The sequence below is a fragment of the Saimiri boliviensis genome, chromosome 12 (genome assembly GCF_048565385.1).
Source record: "Saimiri boliviensis isolate mSaiBol1 chromosome 12, mSaiBol1.pri, whole genome shotgun sequence".
In the NCBI taxonomy this organism is placed as follows: Eukaryota; Metazoa; Chordata; class Mammalia; order Primates; family Cebidae; genus Saimiri; species Saimiri boliviensis.
In genome coordinates this window covers 78,409,745-78,432,001 of record NC_133460.1, presented here as the reverse complement: position 1 = coordinate 78,432,001, position 22,257 = coordinate 78,409,745, and the positions used below count along the sequence as shown (strand labels likewise).

General features: G+C 45.1%; 1 protein-coding gene across 1 annotated transcript; it reads left to right on the top strand.

Moving 5' to 3' along the window:
- The first annotated feature begins 10,123 nt into the window (after positions 1 to 10,123).
- On the top strand, positions 10,124 to 19,873 carry RBP4 (retinol binding protein 4). Its single transcript, XM_003922382.3, has 6 exons — positions 10,124 to 10,233; positions 10,353 to 10,481; positions 10,599 to 10,735; positions 10,903 to 11,009; positions 17,665 to 17,877; positions 19,593 to 19,873. Exons 2-6 carry the CDS (start codon positions 10,371 to 10,373, stop codon positions 19,628 to 19,630), a joined length of 606 nt encoding a protein of 201 aa, XP_003922431.1. The 5' UTR covers positions 10,124 to 10,233; positions 10,353 to 10,370; the 3' UTR covers positions 19,631 to 19,873.
- Positions 19,874 to 22,257: the final 2,384 nt, after the last annotated feature.

Genomic DNA, 22,257 nt, shown 5'->3' with positions numbered 1-22,257 from the left:
GAATAATAGCCCTTGTCAAGAGACCGTAATTACAAAAGGTAACCTACATAGTTACTAGCTGGGTTTTTCTGCTAAGTATATTAATTAGGATTTGGTTTTCAATAGTAATAGCCAGACATCATGCGATTTTGCTCCAACATACAGTCTGCTAAATCTGCTAGATGATAGATATCTTGTCTGTTGCTAGGATCCTTAACGTCTCAGGGGCTACTGGCATAGAAAGAACACTTAACACTACTTGGTTTTGTTTAATGTTCACTTTACTAAGCTTTTACATCTATTAAACACATTTCCCCAAATATTTAAACACTATTATGCAACTAATAATTCACACTATTATTTCATGAACCAATTGCCTTCGATATTTAAATGTTGGTTTCAAGCTCAGTCAAGGTGTTTTAAACAGGTCAATAAAGCTACAAACCTAATATGACAAATTATCTTAAGTGGAAAACACACACAAATATAACAGTGACTCTGAAAATTATTGTTACAGCCACATTTAAGTTTGCTTCAAAAATAGCAACGCTGTGACTTTCATTTAGTTCTCTAAACGTAAAGCTTTACCTCTTTAGAGACAGTAATCTTATTAGTCACAAAAGAAAAAGACATCTGTTGAGGTTGCATCTCAATTCATGGTTCCCTGCCATGAATTGAGAGAGTCTTGGTGGGAAACATGGTTTTCCCAGGGGAACAGAACGCAGTCATTTGTTGAGTTATGCCACTTCTTGTGGCTGAGCTTCACCTGCTGCCTCAAAGCACCTTGTCAGGTGCACACATTTTCTTGGACTGTCCTATGTCACACTCGACTCTAGTCTCAGGAGGTTTCTTATTGGATGACTATTTACTTCGTAACATCCTATTAATATAATTAGGATAATGCAGAGGTGTATTTCCCAGGAGAGAGTTGAATCAACCGAGTCACCTCTCCTATGGGTCCATCTTCCTCATCTCACAGTTTTGAGATGAGGGTAACTCTTTTCTACCAAGTTATTTTGTGTGACTAATGGTACAGTTCCTACTTCTCCCAAAAGTATGTGATATGCTCACGATTTCCTGGTTTCATCCTTTCCTCTTGAAACAGAGAGGGAAAAACATATATTTGCATTCCATGTACAGACTTAATACTTAATAGAGAAAACAAAATGCCCATATACGTTCATCTTCTATAATCTCATAAAAGTGAATATTAATTTGGAAAGAAATATTCTATTATAGTCAGCATTCTTTTGTTTTTATAACTAGTTAAAGATTCATTCATTTGTTCATTCTTCCTTTTTTTTTTTTTTGAGACAGAGTCTCTCTCTGTTGCCCAGGCATGATCTCAGCTCACTGCAACCTCCACCTCCCAGGTTCAAGCGAGTCTCTTGCCTCAGCCTCCTGAGTAGCCAGGATTACAGGTGAGTGCCACCATGCCTAGCTAATTTTTTTGCATTTTTAGTAGAGATGGGGTTTCACCTTGTTTGCCAGGGTGGTCTTGAACTCCTTAGATGACCTGCCTGCCTTGGCATCCCAAAGTGCTGGGATTACAGGTGTGAGCCACCACGCCTGGCTTCATTTGTTCATTCAACATTTGTCTATTGATTGTCTGTTATAAGCAAGGCATCATTCTAGCTATTGTGATAGAGACTTCAAGTTCCCCTTATATTATATGATTCTTTCCTTCTCCCAGTTATGTGAGAAGATTACTCCTCCTCCTTCTGGTAGAGCCACATGACTGATTTTAGCCAATTGGTTGTGGGCAGAAATACACTTTCAGACAGGAGCAATCAATTGCCAATGTGAGGCTCTCTAGCTCTCAATTCTCTCTGCTGCCACATCAGTTTCAGATGAAGGGGCTCCTGAATCCCAGAATGAGGATGTCACGTAACAGAGGCCCCTGCTGACCCGAGATGGACCTGTAGCATGATGAGAAATAAACCCGTCTTGTTTTCATCCTCGGAGACATGAGGGTTGTCGTCACTGCAGCATTACCAAGACAATTCTGACAGCTATGCTTCTACTGCAGGGGACTCTGAGGTTGGTCCCAGCCTTAGAAGCACTTGTGGTGTAGGAAGGGAGATACGACTAGCGAATAAAAAGTCATGAGACATAGAACAGAATACGATTAATGCTGGAAGTGGGGTACATGCACATGGCTATGGGATTTCATGAAAGGGATCATATCAACCAGGCACGGTGTTGCACGCCTGTAATCCCAGCACTTTGGGAAGCCAAGGCAGGTGGATCACAAGGTCAAGATATTGACACCATCCTGGCCAACATGGTGAAACCCTGTCTCTACTAAAAATACAAAAATTAGCTGGGCATGGTGGCGTGTGCCTGTATCCCAGCTACTGGGGAGGCTGAGGCAGGAGAATCACTTGAACCTGGTTGAAGGAGGTTGCAGTGAGCCAAGGTCATGCCACTACACTCCAGCCTGATGACAAAATGAGACTCCGTCTCAAAAAAAAAAGTGGGGGGGATCATATCTAGTGTGGTTGGAAACAGGGTAGAAATAAGCATGTTCCAGGTGGTGGGAACAGCAGAAGCAATAGCATAGGCTGTAGGGTAACATGGGGTACAGTGAGAGGTGACCCTGGGAAGGAGGGTCAGGCCCAGATTACAGGGGCCTCAAAGGCTAGACTGAGGATTTTGAATCCTGAAAAATGTTTGAAGTGGGAGGCAACATTATTAGTATTCTTCTTTACAAACTTAATGAAAACGATAACTTCCAGGAAAGAAAATACGGGACATTGGGATACAGATTAAGATACTTTATTGCATTTGGTTCATTATCAAACAACCTAAAAATGTATACAGGCTTTGATCCTATAATTCTGCTTGTATGAATTCATCTTAGAGAAATAATTAAGAATGTATGTGATTAATGTAGTTTCAAGTGTTTATCATGAGCGTCGGTATAAAAGTAAAACATCAGAAATAGCCTACACACTCAATATTAGGAGGTTGAGTAAATAAATGGTATTAGACTTCTAAAATAGAAAGCTACACAGCTATTAGGTTGGTGCAAAAGTAATTGCGGTTTCTCCCATTGCTTTTAATGGCAAAAACCGCAATTACTTTTGCACCAATCTAATGTTAAAGTCTATGGACATGAACAAATATTTATGACATGCAACTAATTAAAAACAGTGTTGCAGCATAATTCTCTTAAAACACAGAGACAGAGGTATATACATCAAAATATTAACTGAAATTATTTCAAGGCAGGACATGGTGGCTTACACCTGTAATCCCAGCACTTTGGAAGGCTGAGATGGGTGGATCATCTGAGGTCAGGAGTTCGAGACCAGCCTGACCAACATAGAGAAACCTCATTTCTACTAAAAAATACAAAATTAACGGCGTGGTGATGCATGCCTGTAGTTCCAGCTACTCAGGAGGCTGAGGCAGGAGAATCACTTGAACCCAGGAAGGGGAGTTTGCAGTGAGCCAAGATCACACCATTGCACTCTAGCCTGGGCAAGAAGAGTGAAACTCTGTCAAAAAAAAAAAAGAAAGAAAGAAAGTGACAAATGTGAGACACAATCCAGCAAATGTGTCACAATTGGCAGGGCTAGGCAATTGATTAGTTAGAAAAAGTAAGCAAGGCAAGGGATCACTGCTAAGTACTTTGAGTGCTGGGTGAAGTTATGGACTGAATGTTTGTGTTCTCCTAAAACTCATCTGTTGAAATCCTAACCTCCAATCTGATGGTATCAGGCAGTATGGCCTTCAGGATGTGACTAGGTCATGAAGATGGAACCCCCACAAGTGGTATTAGTGCCCTTATTAAAGGGAGCCCAGAGAGCTCTCTAGCCCTCTTTCTTTCATGTAAGGATACCATGAGAAGATGGCTGTCTGTGACCTGGAAGAAGAAGATGGCCATCACTGAACCTGATCATGCTGGCACCCTGATCTCAGACCTTCAGCCTCCAGAACTTTGAGAAGTGAATTTCTATTGTATATCAGCGACTGTGTCTATGCCACTTGTTAGAGCAACCTGAACTAAGATAAATGACATTTTATCGAAGATTTTTAAATAGGTAATATTAGAACCCTCCTTTTAGCACACACACCAATAGACTTTTCTTTCTTTCCTGTCCTTGACAAAGTCCTGTGATTTCCATGGCTCTTCCTCTCAGGATAGTTCTTTGCAGAGCTTCTGGCCAATGTTAGCAAGATCTCTGTATCTCTTATTGACTGTCTGCTACTAGGCACTGAAAAAAACAAAATCAATTTCAGAAAATGACATGTTTTATTTTTTAAAAAATTTCTGATTCGGGGGTACATGTGTAGGTTTGTTATATGGATCTATTGCGTGATGCTGAGGTTTGGGCTTCAGTTGAACCAATCACCCAGATAAGGAGTACAGTACTCAAGAGGTAGTTTTTCAACCCTTTCCCTTGTCCTTTTTGAGGTCTCAGTGTCTATTGTTTCCATCATTGTGTCCATGTATACTGAAGGTTTAGCTCTCATTTATAAGTAAGAACGTGTAGTATTTGGTTTTCTGTTCCTGCATTAATTCACTTAGGATAATGACCTCCAGCTGCATCCATGTTGCTGTGTAGGACATGATTTTGTTCTTTGCATGGCTGCATAGTATTCCATGGTGCATATGTGCCACGTTTTCTTTACCCAGCTCACCTCTGATGGGCACCTGGGTTGATTCCATGTCTTTGCTATTGTGAATAGTGCTGTGATAAACATGTAAGTACAGGTGTCTTTTAGGTAGCATGATTTATTTTCTTTTGGGTATCTATTCAGTAATGGATTGCTGTGTTAAGTGGGAATTCTATTTTTAGTTCTTTGAGAAATCTCGACACTGCTTTCCACAGGGACTGAACCAATTTACAATCCCACCAACAGCATATGAGTGTTCCTTTTTCTCCACAACCTTGCCAACATCTGCTATTTTTTGACTTTTTAATAATAATCATCCTGTCTGGTGTGAGAGGTGGTTTTGATTTGCATTTCTCTGATGATTAGTGATGTGGAGCATTTTTTCATGTTTGTCGGCTGCTTGTATGTCTTCTTTTGAGAAATCTCTGTTCCTGTCCTTTGCCCACTTTTTAATGGGGTTGTTTGTTTTCTTCTTGTTGATTTGTTTAAGTTCCTTATAGATTCTGGATATTAGTCTTTTTTCAGATGCAGGGTTTCCTAATATTTTCTCCCATTTTGTAGAGTGTCTGTTTACTCTGTTGGTAGTGTCTTTTGCTGGGCAGTAACTCTTTGGTTTAATTAGGTCCCACTTGTCGATTTTTGTTTTTGTTGTGTTTTCTTTTGAGGACTTACTCATAAATTCTTTGCCTAGGCTGATGTTCAGAAGAGTATTTCCTAGGCTTTCTTCTAGGATTTTTATAGTTTGATGTCTTACATTCAAGTCTTTAATCCATCTCAAATCAGTGTTTGTAGATGGTGAGAGGTAGGGGTCAATTTTCATTCTTCTGCACAGAGTTAGCCAATTTCCCCAGCACGGTTTGTCAAATAGGATGGAAAATGACATATCTTAAAATTTAAAATTACCAAACAGATCACTTAGAAATAAAATTTTAACATGACAAAATAGTTCTTGACTTCACTGTTTAATTTTTATATCAGCACTTTTGGTTCATTCGAAGCATAGATTTCTTGTTGAGTTTTTTAGATAGAATATTAACTGATGGAGAAAATGAGGGGAAAAGTCAAGATCTTAGATACTAAGATTTTTTAATGACAATAAATTTATTTAGATAAACTCTGAAATGATAACTAAGTCAATGTGAAAACTCCATTCCATTTACAGAGAATTTTTTCAGAAACATAAATCACTTGGTAATAATAAAAGGATAATAAGAATAGATGACATACAAAAAACATACTCTGTGACAGGTAACCTCCTAAGATCCTTACATATATTATCTCATTTAATTTTTTTAATACTTTTATGAGGTAGGCACTATTATTATTTTGCAGGTGAGAAATTGAAGCACTGAGAAATTAAGTTAACTTGCCCAAGATCACAGCCAGCAAGTGATAGTAATCTACTCTAAAACTACCAGTTTAAATATGGCTAAATTAAAAAGTGTGCCTATGAGGTGAACTAGACATCGTACTCAATGCTGCAAGGAAATATACAAAGACTCTTTGAAGATTTCAAAATCTAGACAAATATCATAAAATGTTAAATACTAATACAAGAGTGAAATAAAAATCCCAGACAATCTGTTTAAAAATCTACCAAAGAATGATTTAACTTCCTTAAACTTTCTGTCCAAACAAGTTTTCAGCAGTACTCTCTATAAATGAGCACATGTAACTTTAAATTCCATCATTGTTAAAATTTTCCACTGCAGTTAATGATTTCTACAGGAAGTTACGCTTATACAGCAGCCAAAACATATACCTATGTGGTAGAAGCACCAACACAAAAATCAACAATATCCTGGGTTAATTCAGTGTGTTTCACATCATTATACTGAACCCACTCTTTAGTTCCGCCTTAGCCAGATTCTCTGTTCCTATAATTACCCATCATGGAAAGCCATTCAGGCACATCTGGCAGCCAACTGCACAGGACACTTGATCTGCACATTTGCTCTCATGAGAGCCTTGTGCCTGCACTTAATTGATGGGTATAACCAGGTGTCTCAGAGACAATTCGGTTGGTGAAACCCGAATTGTTTTTATCTAAATTGATGAGATGGACTGATGACTTTGTAACCACTGAGAACACTCAATATGGTGCTAAAAAATTAATTTATCTCTTTGTACCTGAAAACATGGACTGACTAACCTTTTCATTTTTCAACCAATTATTTTGACATCTTTTAAATGCAGTCAGAAGATAAATGTTCTCCATTTCCTTGTTTTTCATTTTTCTTGGCCTATGTCGGGGTGTGGGTATAAATGTTACTTTGTGTAAAACGGAGCTGGTTGGAAGTGCTTAATTTTCACTGGTTAGAGACATAAGTGTCTTGCATTAGTTCTTCAGTCAGTTAAGATAAAATCTTTTTCTATCTTTTTTAGGTGTTAGGGACTTGTTTGCTGCTGTTAAGGTTAAGGTAACATCAACTTCTGTTACAGGTAATCCCTCAAATCTCAGTAGCTTCATCCAGTGGAAGTTCATCTCTCGTTCACATCAAATCAGTCACCAGTGGGAACCCTGGCAGATAACGGAAGAAAGGAGAGGATATGAACAATTGAACAGGCAGCTTTTCTGATCCCTACCTGGGAATGACATAGCCTCTTCCACTGGCCAGAAGACTCGTGGACTTATAGGGCTTCAGGAAGTGGGGACAGGGATGGCAGTGATTGGCAGATGTAGTCCCCAGCTTTACAGCATAGAAGGGGACTGCAAATCTTTCGGTGAAAGGCCAAGTAGCCACCTTTGCTACAAGTACTAAATCCTGTGAACGTATATGGTAGGAAGCATGAACTCTGACCAGATCTTTAAAAATAAATGTTTTCAGCATCTTGGCCAGGCTGGTCTTGAATTCCTGACCTCATGATCCATTATCTCAGCCTCCCAAAGTGCGCCTGTAATCCCAGCTACTCAGGAGGTTGAGGCAGGAGAATCACTTCAACCCGGGAGGCGTAGGTTGCAGTGAGCTGAGATCGCACCACTGCCCTCCAGCCTAGGCAACAGAGCAAGACTCTGTCTCAAATAAATAAATAAATAAATAAATAAATAAATAATGTTTTATGGAGCTTGTATAGAGTGACTAAGTTCAGTAAAATAAATTATATCTATTGATTAAACACCTACGAACAAGTCTTCTTGATATACCCCATGGAAAAGTGGGGAGGGGGAGACAGATACAAATATGAAGAAACATGGTCTGTCTCTCCATGAAGCATGGCAAGGAAATGAATGAAATTTTGTGTACATTATACACAATCTATAAGATGTAATTTAAAACATAATTTTACCTATAGAAAAAGGAGCAAGAAAAATATTTGTAAAGGAAATACTTGTCTTATTTTCTGATTAAACATTTTCACAGTAGAAAACTCTAAAAATACAGAAAGACACAAAGAAAAAACTTTCAATATCCCTAATCCTATGACACAGAGGTTTTCACTGTGAACATTTTTCTTTTTGACATTACACATACACATATTTGAAAAGTTAATGTATGAGGATCTTTTTCAAAGTACTGACGTTAAGAACATCAGTTGACCTGAATTTGCTTATTTGTAATCATGAAGAAATCCTAGAAAGAACGCCAAAATAAACTGTTTTTCTCTGCTGGTATCTGGAACACTAAGGTCCAGGATTTATCATTAAAAGAGGAGGGGCAGAGGAATGATTACATCAACTTTTTTTTTTCTTTTTTCACCTCAAATTTTTTCTCTGAAACAACCTTTAAACTTACCCAACAAATAAATAAAAACACGTTGTTGCATCAAAACCATCATGAAAATGCACTGAACTCCCCTACGTGTAATCAACATACAGTGTGCACAAGAATGTGTTCTAGGAGAAGTGACTGCAAGGCCAGGGGGTATTAGGAGAACGTTTTTGGCAGGGATAACTGTCCAAAGGCAATTAGGTTAGGCTAGGAGCTCTCCATCACTAAAGGACTTGGAGCAAAAACTGGAAGACCTCTCCTCTGGAATGCTGAAGAGGGGATTTAAGCATTGGGTAGGAGACAGAGAGGGGCCCTAACATCCTTTCCCAAGCAGGTGCATAGATCCATGTCCCATACTGTCCTGCAGGAGTGGGTCTGAAGCAGACCTTATTTGCCTGTTTGGGATTACACAGCCTTCCATAAAACTGGCCCCATCAGAAGACAGCCTAGTTAGCTTGTTGTCCAGAAACAGGCTTTCCTAGCTCTGGGGTGGTTAGGAGTTCAGTGCATCATTGTTGGCACTCAGACACTGCTGGGACCCAAATGGGTGCAGGAGTAAAGGGGAAGATGGGAAGTAGATGGAGAACGACGTGGGAAGGAAGCCACTGATGTCTTCTCAGGATGCTCAGAAGTAGCCCCAATGCTCTATCCTTATTTCCGTTTGGCTGCCACCTTTCTTCTTCCCCGATCTCCTCCTTTTTCAGGTCTGGCTGCAGCAAAATGGCCAAATTGATCTCGAATCTTTCCAATTTAGGCCATGGAAACACAACTGATATTGTATGGAAGGACTCTTAAGAAGAGCTACTTCTTTGCCACATCATGAATTCTCATTCGGTCATTCTCATCCTTTGACTGATTGCTTTGATCAAATGAGTGGAACGCTTAACTTTGAACAGAAAGAGAAAAACAGGGTCAGTAAATTGTGCCATCACACAGGCAAAATACCTAAACTGGTCGCACTGTTTAGATTCAGTTGGCCATTGACATTGTATAGATTGCTGCTTACTCTTCTCTCCTTTGTCTGCTCTCCTCTCCTTTGTCCACTCCTAGCCAACAAAACAGCCAACTTTAGCTGTTCTGAAAAAAAACGAAAATTCCAATATGGCTTTGAAATCAATTTGCATCATAAACAATCGGTAGGTGTTTTTCAAAGTGGTTTCAGGGAAGTACCACAGAGTAAGGTGGGCGACCACCGAGGCTGCTAAAATATTTCCTGTTCTGACCAGGTTTGCATTTCTGGAGAGTATTTAACAGCGAGGGTTTTAATGCTTCTAAAGATGTTGAAACTAAAGAACAAATATTGACCAGAGGGCACCACAACTCTCCTGAAAGGGAGTAAAATGCATCCTTTATAAAATGAAAAACTACTTGGAGGAATTATTACAAAATTCCTGCACAAGTGGACCTCAGAGGGCAGACGGAGAGGCCAATTTGGCACGGCCAGGGCCTGGGCACTCACGCACCAGGCAGCCTCGCGGGTCCCCTCTCGCCCTGTGAGGCCACAGTCTTCCCGCCAGGTTGACGTGAGCCTGCTGCCAGAGCCACTGGCCCCGGAGGCCACCCCAGACCGCAGCTGGCGGCCGCTGGCCGGAGTGCAGGGTAACTGAGCCAGAGCCGCTGGCGCTTTCGGCCAGGCCGAGGCCACCCCGCGCGGCCACTCCACCGCGCCCGGGGCTGCCCCGGAGATGAGGCCGGCCCACGGGGACCCTGCCCACTCCCGGGCGCCGGTGAGTCAGGGCGCGTTATGCAAGTGTCCCCGGCGCCTCCCCCTCGGTCTTTCACCCCGCGTGGTTACGAAAGCGCGACCCCCTCCCCCCGGCGCTATAAAGCAGCTGGGCGGTCGCAGCGCGCTCGCCTCCCTAGCTCCACGCGCGCCCGGACGCGGCGGCCAGGCTTGCACGCTGCTCTCCTCCTAGTGGTGAGCGGCGGCCGGGCCCTCCCGGGTGGCGGCGGGATGGGTCGGGCGGGGCGGGGTGGGGTGGGATGCACTGCGCGGGGGTCGGCAGCTGGACGCTGACGCAGGCGCGTCTCCCGCAGGGCGGACTCCTGGGCAAGATGAAGTGGGTGTGGGCGCTCTTGCTGCTGGCGGTGCTGGGCAGCAGCCGGGCGGAGCACGACTGCCGGGTGAGCAGCTTCCGAGTCAAGGAGAACTTCGACAAGGCTCGCGTAGGTATCAGCCCGGATCGGCCTCGGACGGCCCGGGTCCCCACCCCCATTCCCGCCTTCCCGGCGGCCCGCCATGAGCCTCCAGACACTAAACCCTTGCTCTCATCTTTCTCGCAGTTCTCCGGGACTTGGTACGCCATGGCCAAGAAGGACCCCGAGGGCCTCTTTCTGCAGGACAACATCGTCGCCGAGTTCTCCGTGGACGAGACCGGCCAGATGAGCGCCACGGCCAAGGGCCGAGTCCGTCTTTTGAAGTCAGTGGCCGCCGGGGTAGCTGCGCTCTTTGCGCTCCAGGGTCTCCCGAGGGCCCTGCTTGCTGATCGCCACGTGGGGACTGTGAAGGGACGGGAACACCGGCTGGGTGAAGGGAGGGAGGAAGCCCTCTGCCCAGCTTGGCTGAGGGTCCCCTTGGCTTTTGCAGTAACTGGGACGTGTGCGCAGACATGGTGGGCACCTTCACAGACACCGAGGACCCTGCCAAGTTCAAGATGAAGTACTGGGGCGTAGCCTCCTTTCTCCAGAAAGGAAGTGAGTAGTCAGCTCTGTGGGACTGTCTTGAGAATGGGGGCCCTACAGAGCCAAATCGCTTGGCTTCTTCTCCAGTGGTACCTACACTTAGGAAGAATGGCCTGTGGAAAGGTCTGGAAGTGGCAGGAACCCGCAGCACCGCCTGAGGTGCATAGAGGGATGGATGCCTCCCAGGTGCCCGTCCTGCTGATGCTGAGATTCTGAGCCAGGCACAGTGTTCTGTGGCAGTGGCCTCCTCCCTTTCCCCTAAGCTGTGACATTCAGATGTGGAGGGGGGCGATGTTGAGGGCTTGTAGAAGAAGATCCTACATTTGGCCTAATTGTGAGAAAACAGTTTCTACATGCTCTTTTGACCATTTTTTCCCTCATTTATCCTAAGTTTCAGATCTGGAATCTACTTAGTAGCTAGAGAATAATGCAGGCCAGGGGAGATAGATCATGGAATCTTAGAGAGGGAGACTTAACCTTTTGGAGGGGGTTCAATATACAGATGAATAAACTGAGGCCAAGAGAACTGCCCAAGGACATGCAAGGAGTTTGTTAGAGTCAATGTCTTGTCAGAAGCCAGGCTTCCAAATCTCAGGCCAGGATTGGGTGGCCCTGAACTGCAAGGGCTAATCAGACCAGCTTTGCGAAGTATTGTTTGAGATCTTCTGTGAGATAGGACCAAGGGTTGTTGAAGGAGACTCTCTTTGCTCAGTGATCCAGGGCAGAAGTGTCCTTTATTGTAACCCATTGCTCTCCAACCATGGCACACACTACTCTTGGACTTCCTCTAAAGTTGTGTGTTGGATGAAATTTAATTTTTAATTTTTTTTTTTTTTTTTTTTTTTTTTTTTTTTTTTTTGAGACGGAGTCTTGCTCTTTCACCAGGCTAGAGTGAAGTGGTGCCATCATGGCTCACTGCAGTCTCAACCTCCTTGGCTCAAGCAATCCTCCCACCTCAGTTGGAACTACAAGCGTGGGCTACCATGCTCGGCTAATTTTTGTATTTTTTGTAGAGGCAAGGTCTCCCAGGTTGCCCAAGTTGGTCTTGATCTCCTGGGTCCAAGCCAACCTCCCATCTCAGCCTTCCAAATTGCCGGGATTACAAGTGTGAGCCACCATACCTGGTAGAGAAAAACCTTAGAAGCTTTATCTTCATTTTATTATCCTTGGAATTAATAAAGTTATTTCAAATAGTGTAGCAAAACTTCCCAAAGTGAGTTACTTAGAGTAAAATATACTTTTCTGTTAATGGATTACAAAAATCGATACGAGGTACAAGATTACTAATTTTTAGAAAGAAAAAAGACATATGCTCTACAGCATTTTGAGATGTGCTCCTTACTGGACTGGGATGCTGTTGGCAGTGCCTTTAGAGATAGGTCAGAGAGGACCCAATGAGAAGGGGGCATTTTGTTTCTTGCCTCCTCCCCCTGTCAAACCAGATTCGTTTGCTTTTGCCTCTTGTATGTTGATATTTTATCTAGGATTTCATTGGGAGGGGGAAAAAGTATTGTACTCCTGAAAGTGCTTGCGACAGGTATTAAGTGAGATGACTAGAATATGGAAGGCTTAAGGATAAATTCCTTCTTAGGTTACATTTCAAAAAAGAAGCTGTGCAGTGTAGTAGTTAAGCCTGCCTGATTAAAACTAGACCTCCTGAGTTCACATCCCAACTCCGCCACTACATGTGGAAACTTGGATATCTTTCCTAACTTTTCTGTGCCTATTTCCTCATCTGCAAAGTGAAATGATCCTAGAACCTACCTCATGGAGTTGTGTTACAAGATGCAATGAGTTAACAGGCAGAAAGCACTCAGACATGAGTTCTTTGTAAGTGTTTGATATGATGGCTGCTTAGTTACCTCCCTGGTCGTGAAATCATGGTGCTAGATTCTGGGTCTAGAATGGGAGGACCCACGGAGACCACTGGGTTCAAGTCTCTTGTTTTAGAAGTGAAGAAAATGGGGCCCATAGAGAAGTGAGAGGCCTAGGGGCACACGGCGAATTTTTGGCACTTAGTGACATCTCTTAACCCAGGGCTTGCAAAAAGGCACAAAGGATCCCTTGTTTTCTGTCTATCTTGCAAACTGCATGGCTTGATGCATCTTCCTTGCTCTGTTTAACATACTTGTTTTGGGGTCCTCTTTACAAACTCTGCATGCCAGTTTCTTCTGGCAAAGCTGACCTTGCTCTTGTTTAAACACTGACTTGGACAGAAGGATGCGAAGGTCACTTGGAGAGTGGCCCGCATCCTCAGTCTCTTCCCTGCTCCCCACACTGAATCGCACCCAATGGATGTGTTTAAGATGAGGTGCCCTGGCCGGGCGCGGTGGCTCAAGCCTGTAATCCCAGCACTTTGGGAGGCCGAGGCGGGTGGATCATGAGGTCGAGAGATCGAGACCATCCTGGTCAACATGGTGAAACCCCGTCTCTACTAAAAATACAAAAAATTGGCTTGACATGGTGGTGCGTGACTGTAATCCCAGCTACTCGGGAGGCTGAGGCAGGAGAATTGCCTGAACCCAGGAGGCAGAGGTTGCAGTGAGCCGAGATTGTGCCATTGCACTCCAACCTGGGTAACAAGAGCGAAACTCTGTCTCAAAAAAAAAAAAAAAAAGATGAGGTGCCCTTATGAAGAGAAAATAACTCAGGGCCAAATGATCATGAAATTTGTTGTCAAATTATTTTAAAATTAAATGTGCTCAATCTTTCGAGTTGAACATGAAATGCCAGTGTTAGCAAACTGATGTGACCTGCTGCTCCAGCCTTGGGCATGCTTAGTACTGGTCTTCCCTTCTGGCTCCACCAGCAGCAAACAGGATATCTCAGGGTCTCAGGGGGTGAGGATACTACCATCAGCAGGTCTTGATTGAATACAGGCTAGCCTTCCTGAGATCTGACTTCCTTCGCTATGAAATGGAGAGAAGGAATAGTTCCTATTTCATAGAATCATTGGAAGGACTAATTAAGGTACTTTGTGAAAATGCTTAGCCTGGTGCATAGTAAGTGCTCATTAAATATTAGCGATGATCATTCATTGTTTTGTGCTCTCACAGAAAGACATGGACAAAGACTCTCCTTTTGTCCTGTCAGATAAAGCCTGTCACTCTGCTGGCAAAGGGGCTTTTGTCAGGCTGAATAACAATGCAGGCCTGAAGGTTTACATTAGTGTTTCTCAAAGTCAGGCTTCCTGTACCATCTATATCTAAATAAAGTAGTATGCTTGTTTAAAAATGCACATTTCTGGACTCAAACCCAGAATTATTGAGTCAGACACTCTAAGGGCAGGGCCCTGGAGTCTGCATTTTAAGTATGCTCTTTGGGTATGCTCTTTCTGCACAATGAAGTTTGAGAACCACTAGTCTAGATGATTCAATCCGAAGAGTTATCTTGGCTTACTTGGGTATCAGGGCCTCAGACTTCACTCACTTTGCTGGGGCCTGTTGGGGTATTTTGACGATTCATCAGAAGTAGCATTAAATCTGTTTCCTGGCTGGCTCTGCTGGACCATGAGGCCTGAGTACCACAGGGAGCTTCTTACCTGGTCTTGCTGCTTTAGATGATTGGAGCATATAGGTCTAGCAAGCTGAAAAGACCCGTTCCAGGCACACGGCAGTGAGCAACAGACCAATGGAACCAGGTTACCCGAGACAGCACCCTCTACCAAGCATTTTCTTTGGTTTTGCACTGGCCTTCCAAACAGTCTCTGTAGGTAGAGTGCAGATGCAGCTACAGCGTGACCCTGCTTCCTAGGATGGTAGAGGGTTGGCAGAGGCTCCCAGCTACACAACCACTGCTTCCAGTGCTCCCTGTCCCTAGCTCCACTGCATGCGGTTAGCTGCAGTCTGGAAACGGCTGTGGTGTCTGGTTCTCCAGAGGAAACCTGCCCAGCTGCCGGGTGTGAGGAGGCTGGAGAACCAGCCTTATTCTCGCAGTGCTCTGGCAGTTCACCTCTTGCAAATACTCTTAAAGGGAGACCCTGGTCAAAGTTGCTCTGGTTTAAATTCTTCATCTTTGAATTATTCAGCCAAAAGAGGCTGGAGATTAACCAAACCAACTTAGGCCTTCTTTTAAAGTCAAGAGCAGTCACCAATTTTACTAAACCCAAGCACTGAAAGTTACTTAATTCCTCTGTCAAAATTTACATGCTGGCGACCATTCTGGAAAAAAAAAAAAAAAAAAAAAAAGTCAAGCTGCAGACCTGCCAAGCTAATAGCTGCCTGGATGATGAATCGAGGTCACATTTCAAAGGCAAGTGTTTTTGTGTCTGAGGGTGCCTGTGACAGACACAGTGATCCTCATAACCAGGGAAGGAATGACTTCGTCCAGGGATGAGGAAGACCACCCAGAGACTTTGGAGCCTGTCAGGAGAGTCAGTGGTTAGGGTGAGGCCCAGCAGGCAGCCCCATGGCTTCTGTTCCTGGTCTTTCTGTTGAATAACTAACTGTGTGGTCCCTGCTGAGCAGTCATGGTTCTGGGACATCTCCTCAGCCCCGTCTCTGACACTGTCACCCTGGAACAGCCTCAAGGCACAGGACTGGCTCATTCTCCTCCTGGCAGGCCTAGGCTGAGTTGAAGAGAGGGGCTCCATACCCACTCCTGGGACAGCCCCCCTGCAGAGCCTGGGTTTGGGCTGAACCCCATCCTATCGCTGGCACTCCAGGGGTTCTCAGGTACACCCAGAGGCGACCTAGGGCGAGCATTCCATATGGCCCTACACCCTCTAACGCTGGGGGCTCCGGCTCCCTCTGGGCTCCTCCAACCAGAACGCTACAGAGGGATCATCACCCCTTGCCACAACCCCGAGCATGAGATGGAGACACAAAGCCTTTTGTTTCTTGCCCCTTTCCCGCCGGTTTACTTATCGTCTGGAGGCAGCGTGGTGTCGAGGTGAAGCATGTGGGTTCTGGAATCACACTCCCTTGCCTGAATCCCAGTTCTGCCCTGCTCTTTGTGACCCTAGGTGAATTATTAAGTCTCTCTGTGCCTCAGTTTCCTCACCTGTAAAGTAGGGGATGATAGTGTACACTTCTGGGTTAATGTGAGAGGTAACTGAGAAGACAAATAAGAAGTGTCCATATGGTGACTGGCATGTAATTAAGTGCTCAGAAAGTCCCAGTCATGGTGTTATGTCAACATGAAGGTGAAATTAAGTAGAGATGTGGCACTTTCATCTGAATATAGGGTAACACTGTTCTTTTGCTGTGGCAAGTCACTCACATTCTTTTTTTCTTTCTTTCTTTTTTAAGACAGAGTCTCACTCTCACTCAGGCTGGAGTGCAGTGGGGCAAACCTAGCTCTCTATAGCCTTGACCTCCTGGACTCAAAGCAGTCCTCCCACCTCAACCCCCCAAGTAGCAGGGACCACAGATGCACACCACCCCACCTGGCTATTTTTTTTTTTTTTTCATTTTTTATAGAGACCAGGTCTCACTATGTTGCCCAGGCTGGTCTCAAACTCTTGGCCTCAAGTTACCCTCCCGCCTCAGCCTCCCAAAGTGCTGGGATTACAAGCGTGAACCACAGCATCCGGCCACACATAGGCTCTAATTAACGTTCTTTCCTCTCCTACCTTTATTGATTTTTTTTTTTTTTTTTTTTTTTGAGACAGAGTTTCGCTCTTGTTACCCAGGCTGGAGTGCAATGGCGCGATCTCGGCTCACCGCAACCTCCGCCTCCTGGGCTCAGGCAATTCTCCTGTCTCAGCCTCCTGAGTAGCTGGGATTATAGGCACGCACCACCATGCCCAGCTAATTTTTTTTGTATTTTTAGTAGAGACGGGGTTTCACCATGTTGACCATGGTTGGTCTCAATCTCACGACCTCGTGATCCACCCGCCTCGGCCTCCCAAAGTGCTGGGATTACAGGCTTGAGCCACCGCGCCCGGCCTATTGATATTTTTATTTCCTTCATTTACTCTTGCTCTTCATGGCTTACATTTCAGCCTTGAGGAATGCATGTATTCTAAATTCAGAGGCTCGGCTCTGCCTCTGTGAGTTGTAAAGAGGACAAGGTCTAAGAAGAAATGGCTGATGCCATGTGGTGAGCATCTGGAGTCCTCAAGGCAAAACCCACTCTTTGACAGCACAAAGAAGCGAGTAGCATTAGTAAGCAGAATTAGGATGGAGCCAGAGAAGCCATGACATGGGAGTGGCATCCTCCAGCGGACTGAGAGGGTAGGGGCAGCATGGTTAGTGGGTTGATTAGGAGCCAGCTGATAGAGATCGAGACAGATGTAAGCCAATATTGGGAGTCACGTAAGTTGGTTGGCCATCAAACCGGAGCCATGAAAGACACAGGTATTATTGGAGAGTAGATGGCGAAGCAACAATAAAAAGGTTTATTCTGTGGTTTTGATGAGCCTGCTTTCTTGGTGGTTCTTTGGAAAAATGCTGTCACATTTACAGCGACATAGTCACAGGGAGCGATGTTGAAGTGAATGAGGCTTTCCTGACTCCCAGATTTTCTTCAATAAAGGAGAACAAGGTCCTTTCCGTTTTGCCAAATTGTGTGAAAGCTGTCACAATTCTCTGAAGTGTCCTGCTTCCCAAGGAAATAAAACCAGCTTCTGGAAGTCACTGTGTTCTCAGGCTTGTCATGAGTTTCTCTGACATCTGAGCCCCTGAGGGAGAGGCATTGATGGGCACGGTGGCTTTCTGGCTTGCAGATGATGACCACTGGATCATCGACACGGACTACGACACGTTCGCCGTGCAGTACTCGTGCCGCCTCCTGAACCTCGACGGCACGTGTGCTGACAGCTACTCCTTCGTGTTTTCCCGTGACCCCAACGGCCTGCCCCCAGAGGCACAGAGGATCATAAGGCAGCGGCAGGAGGAGCTGTGCCTGGCCAGGCAGTACAGGCTGATCGTCCACAACGGTGAGTGGGGAGCAGGGTGCCTCCTGGCTCTCCCTGCAGGGTAGTCAGTTTGGAGTTTCGGCCCATGTGCTAGTGAAATTCATTTCATCCGTATCCCGGAGAAAACAAGGGGTCTTGGGAGCCCCTTTCTGAGGCTAAGTCCTGATCCTTCTTGGCCAGATTTTTCACTGGCTTCCTCACAGGGCTCGTGCAGGCATGGGCAAGGCCTTTGTCCAGTTCCCCAGCACTAACACTGCAGTGGGCACTCTTTTCCTTTTCTTCTGCTTCCTCGGGTCATTTCTGTGATCACCCCTGGCAATGCTGCCCCCCAAAAACATTTTGACTGAATTAAGATTGTTTGGGATTGAGTTGTCCAGTAAAGAAGTGGGCAGCTCGTGTGGCCATGGATGTAAAAACTCCACGGCATCAATGTAGTAAGCTCCAAAAAGAATGATTTCAAGACACAGTCTCTTTTCTGTATGAAACCAAATATCCATGGCATTGACTAGCTGGATTTTCTTGCTTGGGTTTTCCGAGATTCTCTGGAACAACCACAGGATCTTTTAGGAGATATTACCCTTGTCTGATCTTGATTTAAAAACCAGAAACATTGTGGAGGAAGAGCCCCATTTTGTTTGAATGGACACTCACTCACTTCTATGGGATACTGGGGTTCAAAATCCAAATAGAGTAATGGTAAAATGTAGAAAAAAATTAACAAAATGGCTCACACCTGTAATCCCAGCACTTTGGGAGGCCAAGGCAGGCAGATCACTTGAGGTCAGGAGTTTGAGACCAGCCTGGCCAACATGGCAAAACCCCATCTCTACTAAAAATACAAAACTTAACTGGGCATGGTGGCAGGCACCTATAATCCCAACTACTCAGGAGGCTGAGGCAGGAGAATGACTTGAACCCAGGAGGCGGAGGCTGCAGTGAGTTGAGATTGTGCCACTGCATTCCAGCCTGGGCGACAAAGCAAGATTCCGCCTAAAAAAAATTAAACAAAATGGAGCATTTCTGTTGGTCACGAACTGACCCACTACACCAAACGGATGAGAGAACTCAGACCAAAATCAAATTGACTTTGAAGCTTCCCCCTGGGGGTGGGTTAAACGTAGGTCTGGCAAGGATTCCACCACAGCCGGGTACCTTAGGAAGTAGATTACGTGCATTGTACAGATGAGAAAACAGGCTGACAGCGATGAAGAAAGTCGCCCTAAATCTTTCATACGTGGCTGAGTTGGATGTAAACCTGGAGTTCTGTGACTGAAGTCCCTGTGCCACACCATCTGGTGACACATGACATAAGACATGGAAACACTTTATAAACCCGTCATCAGTGTGTCCCAGGTCAGGCTGCCTTGGACCCCACTTCCTGAGGTCAGAGGATGGGCCCCCAACACTTTGAAATGCGCTAAGACTGACTGGCCAACATGGTGAAACCCATCTCTACTAAAAATACAAAAATGTGCTGAGTGTGGTGGTGGGCGCCTGTAATCCCAGCTCCTCGGGAGGCTGAAGCAGTAGAATCACTTGAACCCAGGAGGCAGAGGTTGCAGTGAGCTGAGATCACACCATTGCACTCTGGCCTAGGCAACAGAGTAAGTCTCCATCTCAAAAAAAAAAAAAAAAAAAAAAAAAGCATTTGAATGAAGCCAGCTCCAAGGCCATCCTGATGTTCATTGTCTACATCAAAACGTTCTGTCGTTAATGGCTTTGTTTGTATATTCCAGGTTACTGTGATGGCAAATCAGAAAGAAACCTTTTGTAGCACCTTCAAGAATCTAATTTCGTCGGAACTTCTGATTAGCTCTCAATCTTCAGCTCTATTTATCTTAGGAGTGTAATTTGCCCTTCTCTCCCTTTCCCTTCAGTTCCCATAAAACCTTCATGACACATAAAGATACTTGTGGGGGTCAGTGAATCTACTTGCAGGCAAATGTCTATCTTTCCTGAAAGTTTCTGAGGCTGATTCCAGACTCTGATTCATTAAAATAAAGTTACCTGTGTCCTATGGTTTGAGTTTTCATTTGTGTTTATGTTTCTGCTGCAGGTGGATGGGTGGGGTGCGTTTCTTTACACCAGGAGCACACGCTCTTTCTGACCTTTGGCCTCTTCTAGTGCATAATCTCCATTATTAAATACCAGCTTCTCCCAACTTCCTGAAAAGGGGGTTCCCTCTTTCACCCAGGAAAGCCTTACCTACCAGCCCGGCCAAAGCACTGGTGCCAAAAGTGGAAGTGAGTAGAGAGGCCAGGCCAGCGAAACCAAGGCCTCAGTCAGCCCTGGGCCTATGAGGTGGGCAGGCTGGCAGCTCACCCATGCTGGATTTCAGAGGCTGACCCGCAGGGGACAAGGTGAGCTCTGGGAAAATCCCATTCTGTAGAAAGATCAGAACACCCCCTACCTGGGGTGCAGGGAGGGTCTTGGTGGGGGTTAAGTAGAGGGCCTGGGACAGCTCACCAGTGTCCTGCATGACTAGCAGCATGTGGGAACCCTAGTGTATGACTGCATGCAAGACCACTTTCCTCAGTTTTCCAGGGGTTCCCAGGGGCCTCCATTTTTCACCTTGAAAAAAGCAGCAAGGCTTTGGTACCAGGGGGTCTTGGTGCACAAATCTGGTTCAAATATATACATATTAGCTGTGGCTTTGGGGCTGGTTACAAGTCTTCTCTGAGCCGCCCTCTTTTCTTGGGAGTTATGAGAAAATAGTCCTTGCCTGATGGGCTGCAGTGAGGATTCAATTAGGCAATGTCTGTTAGCTCTCTGGGGAGCCCTGAAGCTGGTGATGCCAGGCTGATGTCTATGAAATGCACCGGGAGTGAGGAAAGGGTCACAGATCTCCGCCTGGGTGTTGGGATATCCAGAGACCATGGAAGGCTCCTGGGTGCCCTGTGCTGGGGTTCTCCACCACAGATAGAGGAGACAGGTGATGCGCATGGGAGAGCTTGGCCTTCTACTCTCACGGAACCACAGGCTGTCAGAGCCTTGCTCCACAGCTTCAGTTTGACAGCCTCAGAGAACCATAATGATGTAGGAGTCAAAAAGAAAATACTTATTAGGCAGATAGTGAGAGTACAGAAGTCCTTGGTAAGGTTTTCCTTTTAATGAAAAGCAGCTGTAAATCATTTTCTTTTCTAACAAAGAGCAGCCTGTAAAATCGAGCTGCAGACATGGACAAGGAAGTTGGAAGCTTGCAAGGGTGAAGGCTGGAAGTTTTACCCATAGGAATGTACTACCTGGGACTGGGCATGTTCAAAATGGCCTGGAAATTCCATTTGCATAATAAGATTTGGGTGGGGCGACCAGCCTTCCCAGCGCCCTATGTAAACGTCACACATGGTCAAACCAATCTGTGAGCCTTATGTAAATCAGACTCCACCTCCTCAAGCCTGCCTATAAAATGTGCTGTGGTCTGCTGCTTTTCCCTTTTCATATGCCTCTGTTTCACGAGGAAGAGCTGCTCTCCTCTCTCCTTTCTAATGCCTATTAAATTTTCTGCTCCTTAACGCACCCACCTATGTCCATGTCCTTAATCCTTTTGGCGCAAGATGACAAACCCCGGGTATTCATCCTAGATGGCGATGCCACGTCAATAAGACAGCCACACATCGCATCCAGAAGCAGGTTTAATTGATCAAATCTATTAAATAAAGTGAGCAAACATCTCTGTTCATTTGTCCTTGGGCCTGTGATTGCCATGAATCTGACTTCAGAAGCAAGCTGCTCCAGAAACTGCACAAGCAGTCACAACTGCTGGTGCCGATTTCCTCAGCAACAAAGATGGGTTGAACACCTGCCATACACAGGCCCTGTGCTGCTGTGCATTCCAGCCGTTGGTGGTGGAGTGTCCCTGGGTTCAATCTTTGGCTCTGGTTCCTCTCTATCTCTCCAAGGGGTGTTTTATAAAACCATAGGCCTAAAAACACCATTTATATCTCCAAATAATGTGTGTCTCCAGGCCTAAGCTCCACATCTCTCTGCATCCAACTGCCTATTCAATTTGGACAGCTCACTGGGATTTCAAACTTATAAGCTCCACATGAAACTCTTGGCTTCCCCACCCCTGATCTGTTCCCAGGCTCCCCCATTTTTGTTGCCTGCTTCACCATCCAACCAATGGCAGGCTAAACTATCAGGATATTACCCTTGAACCCTTTCTTTCCCTCACATTCTATCAATTCCATCCTTTCCATCAATAAATCATCTTTGTTTTACCTTCCCAAAGCATATTTACAAGTCATTTCTCACAGTGCCTCCCTGATGCCTCGCCTCCAACATTCCATTCCCTTATTTCACTTCAGCGGCTGCCTAGCTGGTCTCCATTTCACTCCTGCTCCTCAGAGTCTATTGCCTGCACAGCAGCCACGGTAATATTGGCACACACTCATTAGGTCA